This window comes from Sinocyclocheilus grahami, unplaced genomic scaffold (genome assembly GCF_001515645.1).
Source record: "Sinocyclocheilus grahami isolate Dianchi unplaced genomic scaffold, SAMN03320097.WGS_v1.1 scaffold742.1, whole genome shotgun sequence".
Classification (NCBI taxonomy): Eukaryota; Metazoa; Chordata; class Actinopteri; order Cypriniformes; family Cyprinidae; genus Sinocyclocheilus; species Sinocyclocheilus grahami.
This window is the reverse complement of record NW_015505921.1, coordinates 457,049-469,348: the sequence shown is the minus strand read 5'-3', so window position 1 is coordinate 469,348 and position 12,300 is coordinate 457,049. Positions and strand designations below refer to the sequence as shown.

Below are 12,300 nucleotides of genomic sequence, written 5' to 3'. Positions count from 1 at the left end.
CCCTCAAAATAACTCAACACACAGCCATTAATGTCTAAACCGCTGGCAACAAAAGTGAGTACACCCCTAAGTGAAAATGTCCAAATTGGGCCCAAAGTGTCAATAGTTTATTATTTTCCAGCACTGCCTTAACCCTCTTGGACATGGAGTTCACCAGAGCTTCACAGGTTGCCCACTGGAGTCCTCTTCCACTCCTCCACGACGACATCATGGAGCTGGTGGATGTTAAGAGACCTTGAGATGCTCAATAGGGTTTAGGTCTAGAGCAACAATTCTTTTTTTCAGATCCTCAGAGAGTTCTTTTGCCATGAGGTGCCATGTTGAACTTCCAATGACCAGTATGAGAGAGTGAGAGCGATAACACCAAATTTAACACACCTGCTCCCCATTCACACCTGAGACCTTGTAATACTAATGAGTCACATGACACCGGGGAGAGAAAATGGCTAATTGGGCCCAATTTGGGCATTTTCACTTAGGGGTGTACTCACTTTTGTTGCCAGCGGTTTCGACATTAATGGCTGTGTGTTGAGTTATTTTGAGGGGACAGCAAATTTACACTGTTATACAAGCTGTACACTCACTACTTTACATTGTAGCAAAGTGTAATTTCTTCAGTGTTGTTTCAGTCACATGAAAAGACAAAATATTTACAAAAATGTGAGGGGTGTACTCACTTCTGTGAGATACTGTATATATATATATATATATGTGTGTGTGTGTGCCTCAATCTATTTCAAGTAAATACTTCTAATTATCAAAAAATTCAGAAAAAAATTTATATACTGGTTTTCACAAAAGTGTTCAGCAGCAAAACTGTTTTCAACATCGATAAGAAACGTTTCTCAAGCAGCAAATACACATATTAGAATGATTTCTGAGGGATCATGCGACACTGAAGACTGGAGTAATGATGCTGAAAATTCAGCTTTGCATCAGGAATAAACTGCATTTTAAAATAGAAAAGTTATTTTAAATTGTAATAATATTTCACAATAAACAATTGTCGCTACCGTCAAATTTTGAATGGTAGTGTTTGATCTCCTTTGCATTAATGATACTCTCGAACAGTGGCTCAACACAAGGTATTTGGAAACATCACACCTAAAATGAATGAGCTTTATTGCATTAGAAGATATCAAGTGTTATGTTTTTAGAACTAACATTTCTGAGCCATTTTTTCAAAAACTGTTGAATTTTAGTGGATATATCCACCTTTTTCTTGTCGTAAAAATGGGCGCGGCCATTTGTAAATTATATGGGTCTGGCTTCCGGTCTCATCTGCGTCCACGCCGTCCAGCTATTTTTAGCTGAACAAAACAGTTCGTTTTGCTGCTTGATATTGAAAGTTGGTGTGTCTTATCATATTATTTTAATGTTTTATCTGAAATTATGAACACACTGGTTTGTAGTGCAAACAGTTTTGCCGTTTACTGCACGTTGTTATTCTCCTCGTTATTTACCTATAGCGGCTAATGAACCGGAAGTCTCACCCATAGGCTTACTTCCACGTTGAAGAAAAAGGTGGATAACATTCTCCACAAATTTACACAGGTGTCCTTGAAAAATGTGTTGTCTTTCTGTACACTGTCAGAAAATATGTACAAAAACTGTACCTTTAGTTGTACAACTGCTTTTCCCTGGGCCAGTAGCCTTAAAGGGACAACTCTTTACCCTTTAAAGGGACAACTCTTTAAATTGTATATTTAACTGAATTTAGTTCAGACACAAAATTGTCATGAACTTCCATTCATTCATAGTCGTATGAAAAATGAATGAACAGGACACATAGACAGGTGCATTCTTGTGTGTAAACTTTAGTGCCTTAAACCTTTGTGTGCACTTTAATTGCCCTTCTAAGTGATATAACACAAGGGATACAGATGCATAAGAATAAGAAGGACTGATACGTTACTTTCTAAAGCCATCTCATTAGCTTCTCCTTGGGTATCAAATCCTCTGGTCTGTGCCAAGTGTATGTCACCTGCCCATGCAGTAGAACACACTCTCATTGGCTGGACTGAGGGGCAACAGAGAGGCACAGGTAGTTAAAAGGTAGTGATCTGGATGCAGTTTTCTCTTAGAGAAGAGAACGGAGAGGCGACACGCAAGTTCAACGACTAGGTAAGTATCAGCAGTATTTTTTTCTTCAGAAAATGTAAAGATCGAGTTTATAAGCTTTCATTTGGCGTCCACGTCTGTCGTCAGCGCATTTTGTTGCTGTTTGTGTGCAGCTACTTGTACAATGCCCAATATTGTCCACCCGGTCATCCTGCTGATGGCTTTGCTGGTGGCAACCGCAGGGAATCAAGCATCACTACCCAAGACTACACCGTGGCCACGACTGAAACCCACTAAGAAGCCTCCGCCTCGAGATGAAGGGGGTCCTCCACAGCCGCCCGGCCCCTTAGGGTCCCACCCGATAACCACCACTGTGAGCCCCACCGCCAGTGGCATCACAGAGGAAGTCACAGACTCCATGATGGACGCTTACTCTACTTCTCCCACTGATAGCACCACCTACTCCAGTGATGCTTATTCTGCTGACTACCACACGGAGGCCATGGTTCCTCCTGGGGTGGGCCCTGGGAACTACACGTTGGACTACAATGAGTGCTTTTTCAACTTCTGTGAATGTTGTCCACCAGAGAGAGGTCCTCCAGGACCAGTGGGAGAAAAGGGATTGCCGGGTAAGAAGACGAGTCACACTTGCCCAGTTGATATCTATCTTAATCAAATGCCAAATTAAACTTTGCTCTTTAATTGTCATCTTGCAAGGTATTCCAGGGGAGAAGGGGGAGATGGGACCTCCTGGACTTGCAGGTCAGGATGGACTCACTGGTGCTCCAGGGCCTCATGGAGGAAAAGGTCTGTATGGTAATGTCATGTGCTTGTGCTCGACATAAGTATTAGCAAGAGATGATCAAAACGGTTCAATAAAAAAAGTTGATGTTGAGTAACTTATATTTTAGGCAAAATACTGCCAGTTACATTGTCATTCCAAAATGAAGCCAAAACTGAATCAACAGTGTGTCCAATCAACACACAGTGGTGGTTCTTTAATGAATTAGTGTTTTTGAATGAACTGGTTGAGTGAACCATTCAATGACTCCATCAAAATATATTCATTTGTTTGTTTCTGAATGAATTATTGACTGCATCTAAAATAGTATACTGAGTAAATACATTTGATGTGGAACAAACTTGTGAATAGCAGTGAAGCAACGCAACCGACGCCGTAGTCAGTTATTCAATATTCAAGGAAGTGATATCAAAGTCTTTTTTACTTCATTTGACTTTACAGTCTTTATAAGTATTTCATTATGTTTGCATTGGCCTTATCAGACTCAATATTTCAACTCTGTTATTGCAAAGCCCTAATAACATTGATGATCTTTTTTTTTCAAATTATAATGTAGAATTTCTGAAACCGAGCGGTACTAGAATTGACTCAGTTATCTAGGAATTACAAATGAACTTTGACGAGGTTTAAAAAATGTAGAGCTTTAGGGTTAGAAGTAATAAACAACTGGTATTTATTATAGCATGTTTTCATTGTTGATTTTTTTTTCTCTAAAATGCTTTCAACATTTTTTGAGAATCTACACTTTGTATCCGTCCCTTACATTTCCGTTCAACTCTGTTATGTGATATTTTCACAATTAGTGTTTTTGAACAAACTGGATGAGTGAACCATTCAGTGACTGCATCTGAAATCACTTACTGTCCGAACTTTGCAACCGGTAAAAAAAAGAAGAAGAATGTTCTGTTTAGTATGAATGAAACCTGGCTATGCCATGTGACCTGCAGCGTCAGTTGCGTTACTTCACTGCCATTCACAACTCCTCTATCGTGGCTTCACGGGATAGTAAAGTGTCCACTGAATGTGCACTTCAGAGCACTTTTAGGCTACCATTTTATGAATACAACAAATTCAGGCATACTATTTATTTCACTTACTGTTTTTTGCCTATTATATAATACGGTAGCAGGCATATTTGGATGCAGAAACTGTGTTTAAACAAATTGGTTGAAAGATTGTTATGAAAATAGTTGGTCAGTGAATCAATATAATCTGCAGAAAGTGAAAGAGAACTTAGTGGTTAATGACGTTACAATTGTGAGTTCCAAATCTAAGCTTCCAAATAAAGGAGCGTAAGGAATTTAGGCAAATACTGTTTACAAAAGGATCATATTTTTTCTTTCTTTCACAACTTCTACATATGGCAGTTTGCCTATCCAAAGTTATAAACAAAGGATTAGGGACACTGACACTCATCTGTTGATTGTGTATACAAATATCCTTGCTTTGCAAGAAGGACAAACACTGGAGAAGACCTTGACCTTAGTTAAGGAGAATTGCATAGAGTTTGTGTGTATTCTAAAGGCTTCTCCTTCTGTGTCCCTACCAAAGAAAAAACAATTACCACGCCTACATCAAATAGACTGAACTTCTCCCTTTCCTTTAGTGCTGCATGCTCACACAAGTTGGCAAAACCTACAATTTGCCTTGAAACTGGTAATGCTAGTTCCCTAAGATTCCCTGATTCTTCTCTTTTTCTAGCCTGAGCAACCTCTTCACCACATGAATAAATAAATGCACCAGTGTTCAGGGTTTTTGTGGAGATCTATGCTGATGAACAGTTTCGGCAAAACTAGACATGTGCAAATCATTCCAGTTTGATGCGGAGTCAAATCTATTGCTGACAATACCAAGTGAAGGTTTGAGAACAAAGCAAACGTATCTGGAGAGATCTTTGAGCACCTTGAGCCAAGCAACAGATTTTCAAAACAGCATGTTCCATCTTGTTGTGGTTACTTTACAGATAATGTTCGGAAGTTTGTTAACAGATGTCCTTTCCTCCTTCAGGAGAGAAAGGTGATCCTGGAGTGAGTGGGCTACCCGGGATTCCCGGTGTTACCGGGAAACAAGGAGAGAAAGGTACATTCATCAGTGACAAAGGCCCTAACCCAGTATTTGATTCACTTTGTTATGCTTGCTCTGTTGATTTATGGACTGTTCTCAGGAAATAGTGTCATGACTTACTACTACACAGGAAAAAAACAAACTGAATTATCAGAACTGAACTGCTGACACATTATCTGACAGAACTCTATTTAGTAAAGAGAAATTTTAACAGCATTAATTTGACTTTTTACATTAAAAATCTTTGCATGTCCCCCAGAGAAAATTTAGAATTAGTCTGTCCCACACTTTGTTTGACCCAGTTATTGTGACACTTTCCAGCCTTTTCAAAATAATAGTTTGACGTGATATTCAAGGGAGTTGACATCAAAGTCTTTTTGACCACATGATTCTAACAAATATATATATTTTTTAGTATTTCATTGTTTAAATTGACCTTATCAGGCTCTATATTTCAACTCTGTTATAGCGAACCCCTAATAACAGAGATGATGATTTTTTCGAATTATAATGTATAATTCCTGAAACATAGCAGTATCGAATTTACTCAGTTATCCAAATATAAGAACTACAAATGAACTGTGACAGGGTTGAAATAATGTAGAGCTTTAGCATTAGAATTAATACGAATCTACGGGTATTTATTATATCACGTTTTCATTATGTATTTTTTTTTCCCTAAAAAGCTTTACGCATTTTTTGAGAATCTGGAATTTGTATCCGTCCCTTACTTTGTTCAAATCTTTGTTATGATGTGACATTTTACCCCATTTTAAAATAATGATTTCATCTTTTTGGCATCATATTCAAAAGAGTGACATTGCCAAAGTCTTCTGTACCACACGGTTTTAACAGATATAGATTATTTTTATAAGCATTACATTTTATATGGACCCTATCAAGCTCAATATTTCAACTCTGTTATGGTGAAGTCTTTTTTTTTTAAATTGTATAATTTCTTACAAGGTACACCAAAACTAAGGAGTACTATTAGAATGCACTCTGTTTACCAAGTATAAGAGTTACAAGTGAACTGAGACAGGGTTGAAATGATATAAGAGTTTCAGGATTAGAAGTAATAAATAACTACAGGTATTTATTATATCCCCCCCCCCCCCCCAAAGTGCTTTACACATTTTTAAGATTCTAGAATTTGCTTTTTCCCTTATTTTTTGTTAAACCCTGTTATGATGTGATATGCATATAGATTTTGTACCTTCCCTTCACTTTTTGGTCAACCCTATTATTATGTGACATTTCCCCTCTTTTTAAAATAATGGTTTGATGTGTTAGACATCATATTCAAAGGAGTGAAACAGTTCTAAAAGATATAAGTTTCTTCTACAGTCTTTAAGTATTTTGTTACATGTACACTGACCTCATCAAGCTAATTTAGTTCAACTCTGTTATGGACAAGCCCTGTAATGTGTAATTTCTGTCTTTGTAAAATATTTGGCACACCAAACCTGAGCAATAATATTACAATTTATTGTTATCTAAGTATATGAATTAAAGATTAACTGCAAGGCTGTAACTACTTATGCAGGAATTAGAATCAAGTAGGGGTGTGCTCGAAGCTGAATACCTTATTCGGAAAGGTACGGATAATGGCTTCAAAAACGAATAATTCTGCCCGAATATTCGGCTGAGGCTGCAGCACAGTCTGGTGTTTGCTAGATTCACAGGTGAGCCAGGGGATCAGCATGATATTTTACACAAACCTCTAAATTCATGCAATAATGAGTGTGTGAAGTGCATGAATGTAAATTTCATGAATGAAAAGAGCGCAAATCAAACATCGCATTGCTGTTCTCACAGAAATCAGAGCTTGGCAAGAGTAGGCCTAATATTACCTAAAATAATACATCATACACGTTCTACTATTTGTGTATATATAAAAGGCAATAACTTAAACCTTATAGGCTACAATATGATACACGAATGAATAAGCACAGCGTGATCGCCAATCAAACAGCCACATTGCCGTCTCGGTCTCTCATAAGTCAAACCAGCTCTCTGTCAAGAGTAGGCCAATAATCAACTTAAATACAGATTAATTTTCTAGGCCTGCATGTTTGCTTCCTTATCTTTTGCTTGTTGGCTTGTTTGCTCTTGTATGATAAATTTATTTTTTAGAAATGATTAATTTTATATTTTAGAACACTGAATAGGGCAAATAGTTTAAACACAAATATTTTTCCATACTCTGTTCTCGTTTTTTCCCCCATTGGTTTTCCAGACCTGCAAATTACTCAAGTTAAATACTATATATTTTTTTAACTGCGCAGGAACCGGTGAGCCAAATGAAAACATGTTGTTTTAAATAAACCTCTAAAATTACAACACAGTAACAAGTGTGTGAAGTAGCAAAATGAGTTTATGAATGAAATAAGCGCAAACAAAATAGCAGTGTTGCAGTTGCCTTCCATGAATTTCCTGGAAATTACTTAAATCAATTTCCATATTTATAAACGGCGTAGGAACCCTTACTGTTTTAATTTAGATATTTAAATATTTATTTATCGGATCACGAAAGGTCCCCAAGCTGGGACTCGAACTCACGTTGCTCGAAGCACAACCGCACTGCCTATACAAGGATATCGGCACCGAATGTTAGAAGATATTTAAATAAATTATATAATCTTAAAAAAATATGTATTTTAGTTAAACATGGCATATTTGTTCAGAGATAACTATGAAAAATATAGGCTGTAAAACCATAAACATAACGGTCTTATGAAATGTATCTGTACGAAGTTCTGGTTCAAGCTCCGACCTACTTCCGGTTTTATCCGAATACAGATATGAATAATTTTGTGATTGTTACAGATACAAATACAGGCTTCGCTGCACACCCTTAGAATCAAGCATTAAAAATCTCATATGGTGGTCCCTAAGTGTATATGGTGATTATGGCACTTAATGTGGGAAAACCAAAGTATACATTAAGCAGTAGCTTTTTCAAACCATTGTACATTAACAGTTTCCTGAGAACGGGCCTTATATTTCAAATTCCATTCGATGTTAATGTGTGCAGGTGAAATGGGCCTCAAAGGAGACAAAGGAGATACAGGTTTAACCGGGCTGAAAGGAGACCCAGGGGACAGGGGAGAGCCCGGCTGGAATGGAACAAAGGGAGAGGCGGGCGAGCCTGGCATACAAGGACCAGCTGGCCCCCCCGGACCAGATGGCATCAAGGGGGAGAAGGGTGACAAAGGAGACTGTCCATTTGGAGAGAAAGGACAGAAAGGCAGTATGGGGGAGCCAGGGCCTCAAGGGCCAAAAGGAGACATGGGTGTGCCAGGTCTGAATGGCACAAATGGGCTTCCTGGGGCTAAGGGCCTGAAGGGAGACCCAGGACCCCCAGGTAAGCAGGGAGAGCCTGGTCCTCCAGGACCCCATGGACCACCAGGGCAGAGGGGGATGCCAGGGATGAAAGGCACACGAGGCCTGAAGGGAGCACGAGGTGTTAGGGGATTCAAGGGCCTTAAAGGTGAACCTGTCGTTCAGAAGCGCTCAGCCTTCAGCGTTGGTCTCTTTCCCAGCCGATCGTTCCCACCACCTGGCCTGCCGATCAAGTTTGACAAAGTCATTTACAATGAGGAGGGTCACTGGGACCCCCACGCTAGTAAGTTCAACTGCACTCATGGGGGAGTTTACGTCTTTTCCTACTACATAACAGTGCGTAATCGCCCCCTACGTGCAGCCCTGGTGGTGAATGGCATTCGGAAACTGCGAACTCGCGACTCCCTTTACGGCCAGGACATTGACCAGGCCTCCAACATGGCAGTGCTCCGTCTATCATCTGGAGACCAGGTATGGCTGGAGACTCTGCGGGACTGGAACGGTGTATATTCCAGCAGCGAGGACGACAGCACATTCTCTGGATTCCTGCTTTATGCTGATGCCACCAAAGACTGATGGCCAGGAATCGCACTGACCTCTGGAAGAACCCTTTTAGACCAGTACTTCATTTTGTAGGGGTGAAGCGAAAGCCGCCTATATTACCCAAAGTACTTGAGACCTGAATTTAGATCCATCTACTCACAGTAACTGTACAGCCACTAATTATTATGCTAACTGTTTCAATCAATGCTGGATTGTGCTTTAATTTTTTTCACAAGCTGATGATTTGTGGCAGCTATGTTGTAGCTCTTTACATATTTATACAAAATAGCCAGCAGCTTGTACAATTAAAATAGCAATGCTTTATTTCTGTCTTGCTTTCTTAACAATGCTGTGATTTTTTAAAAAACATTTATGTAATAATAATTTCATTTAAATAAACACAACAGTTGAAATAATTATAAATGATAATTTTTTTTTAACATTTAGCCCCTGAAATTATTTTTCAGGGATTTTTTCATGTTAATAAACATCTGTGTATATCCTTACAAATATACTCCATCTGCAAAATTACAGCTGTTACCTATAAAATTAAATCATACTTACATATTTATAATGCAGATGGTGTTAGGGGGAGGGACATTCTCATTTTACGAAGAATTTGATTGGACAACAATCTCTGTACTTCATGATGAGTCATTATTTTTTGGACCCTTTTACCAAAGAAATTGTATAAATCTTAAAATATGTCAGTGTCATTGTTCTGTGTCAAGATGCACACCTGTAAAGTTTTCGGCATTTTTGTAAAAGTTGCATAAATATCTTAATTTAACAAAGGCCTAGTCCTGGCTTAAGCTAAGCCCCATTTGTGAAACCGGGCCATAGTATTTCTGAAATATCACTTAAGTTAACAGACAGAAACTCACAAGGGTCTAATTTTTATTTAAATAATTGTTCATATGTTTGAATATATTCCAACTAACACCTAATAGGGAACAATGAATGAGCAATGAACTGGCAACATAATTTCCAATCCCAAGTTTGCACACTATCAATCATAAAAACCACAAATGTATTTGTCAAGGGGAACCGCCTCAAAAATGACAGGATATAACTAGCAATGACAAGCTGAATCAGCAAAGAGAAACTGAGTCAAGTAAGAGACTCGCTGACAGAGACAAATGGACGCCATCACGTAGTTGCTGATCTCTACTGAAGTACAGGTTTAAAGATTATCACAAGACTGAATCAGTGCCATTGTGACGGTATGTAATAAGCTTCACTGGGAAACCACAATTTACAGCATTATTTGCATTCTGCCCATTCAGAAGCCGGATACATTCAAGGTCAATCTTTAAAGATTCATAAGTTCTTGAAAACACAAAAAAAGGGAAATGGAAAACAGGTAACATGGTTCTCTCTCATATGATTTCCTTTAACTGAAATATACTTTTCCATACTGTTACAGCAGTAATAGACCACTACGCATTTTTGATGAATGATCCATTACATCACAAAATAGTGACAGATAATTTTTTGTTATACTAGAAACATTTTAATAAATTTTTTTAATTGGTTCAGTTATAAAAATAAAACAATGGAAAATAAAAAATAACATTAACAAGCTATAAGCGGCTTTTAAATGACTTATTCAACAGGTTTATTCAACCAAGTATAAATGCACATAACATTGGAATCACGTTCAAATTTATAAACCTAAAACTATTCTTTTAGAAAGATTTAAAGTGCAGAACAAAACTAGACCTGCAAAATTTGGTTTTAAATAACTAAATTAATATACATTTAAATAACCTGTAAACATATGTGCAACAGAGAGCTGTAAAGTGCAGCTGTCAGCTGCAAGTACTTTGCCTGCTTTGACTTTTGCCTCACACACATAAGATGATGTTCATTGGACAACAGCATCATTCTGGGTTCTTCTGACCGAAAGGTAGAGCAGACTGGCTACGGTCAGGGTCTTTCAGACGGAGGATACGGATTAGGCTGTTGACAGGCAGAGAACTGGGAAAAGGAAAGCAGAACACTACACTTTTACTATCAATTTAAAACGTTAGCGTTATAAATGATAAGAATAAGGCAATTAACACAATCATGTCTTCTAATCTAACTACGTCTGCACATTTTTACATGAACACCAGGGAAGCTCTTTACCTCATGCTCTGCGGCGTGAGGAAAATAAACTGTTTGTAGCGCTGACTGGCAGCTACCTTCAGCATCATATCCATCGAGATCCTCCGGTTTACCATGTCCTGAGAGAGCAAACACACAATATAGTGACTGCACACGCTTCTCCAGGACTCCAGTCACCTGATTGTCATCAGCAGCCACGACAAATGTCCTACTGTATTCGCACAACATGTTATTTGGCTACTTGACATGATATATCAAGCAGTGACAGCAGCGTCCAAAACTACTATAAACAATTTTTTTTTCTTTGTATAATTATGTATACATCCTTTATGGCCACCCATTCAACTGAGAGACTACATTACATTTTTGTATTTGTAAAAAAATATTTTTTATCCAGTTACGGCACCCGAAAAATACACTGATAACAAAATACTTGGTTCAGTCTTCAGTGTCTGATTTGCTGCACAAGAAACATTTCATATTATTATCAATGTTGAAAACAGTTCTGCTGCTTAATATTTTTGTGAATATAAAGTTCAAAACAACAACACCTATTTAAAGAATATAAATCTTTTCTAACACTATAAATGTATTTTTGGTCACACTTTTGAATAGTTTAATGCATAAAAAGTGAGTAATAAACATTTTATTAAAAAATAAAATCTCAATGACCCCAAACTTGTGAATGGTGTATATACAGTATCTCCCAAAAGTGAGTACACCCCTCACATTTCAGCAACCATTTTATTATATGTTGTCAAGGGACAATACTATAGAAATGAAAATTGGATATACTTTAGACTAGTCAATGTGCAGCTTGTATAGCAGTACAGATTTACTGTCCTCTAAAAAAAACTCAACATACAGCCATTGTTGTCTAAATAACTGGCAACAAAAGTGAGTACACACCCTAAGTGAATGTCAAAACTGAGTCCAAAGTGTCAATATTTTGTGTGAGCACCATTGTTATCTTTTTTTTTTAAATTCAATTTATTTGTACAGGGACAACGCACAACAACAGTGTTGTGCCAGAGTTAGCTATAAAGCTAATTTGCATCTGCAGTTCCCCAGTTTCTGAAGGGAGGGCAATATGTTCTGCTACAGAATATCACAGTACATGTTGGAATCCATGTTTCCCTCAATGAACCGCAGCTCTCCAGTACCAGCAGCACTCATGCAGCCCCAGACCATGATGCTACCACCACCATGCTTGACTGTAGGCAAGACACAATTTCCTTGTTACTCCTCACCAGGGCGTCGCCACACATGCTTGACACCATCTGAGCCAAACAAGTTTATCTTAGTCTCATCAGACCACAGGACATGGTTCCAGTAATTCATGCTCTTTGACAGGTTGTCTTCAGCAAACTGTTTGC

The 12,300-nt window shown here is 38.1% G+C and overlaps 1 protein-coding gene across 1 annotated transcript; it reads left to right on the top strand.

Moving 5' to 3' along the window:
- Nucleotides 1–1,844: 1,844 nt before the first annotated feature.
- On the top strand, nucleotides 1,845–9,158 carry LOC107560771 (otolin-1-A). Its single transcript, XM_016245030.1, has 5 exons — nucleotides 1,845–2,124; nucleotides 2,235–2,690; nucleotides 2,779–2,868; nucleotides 4,871–4,942; nucleotides 7,965–9,158. The coding sequence occupies exons 2-5, from the start codon at nucleotides 2,246–2,248 to the stop codon at nucleotides 8,846–8,848; spliced, it is 1,491 nt and encodes a 496-aa protein (XP_016100516.1). The 5' UTR covers nucleotides 1,845–2,124; nucleotides 2,235–2,245; the 3' UTR covers nucleotides 8,849–9,158.
- Nucleotides 9,159–12,300: the final 3,142 nt, after the last annotated feature.

Coding starts and splice junctions, on each gene's coding strand:
- LOC107560771 (XM_016245030.1), top strand. CDS start 2,246: ATGCCCAATATTGTCCACCCGGTCATCCTGCTGATGGCTTTGCTGGTG. Junction 2,691..2,778: donor GGGAGAAAAGGGATTGCCGG/GTAAGAAGACGA, acceptor TCATCTTGCAAG/GTATTCCAGGGGAGAAGGGG. Junction 2,869..4,870: donor AGGGCCTCATGGAGGAAAAG/GTCTGTATGGTA, acceptor TTCCTCCTTCAG/GAGAGAAAGGTGATCCTGGA.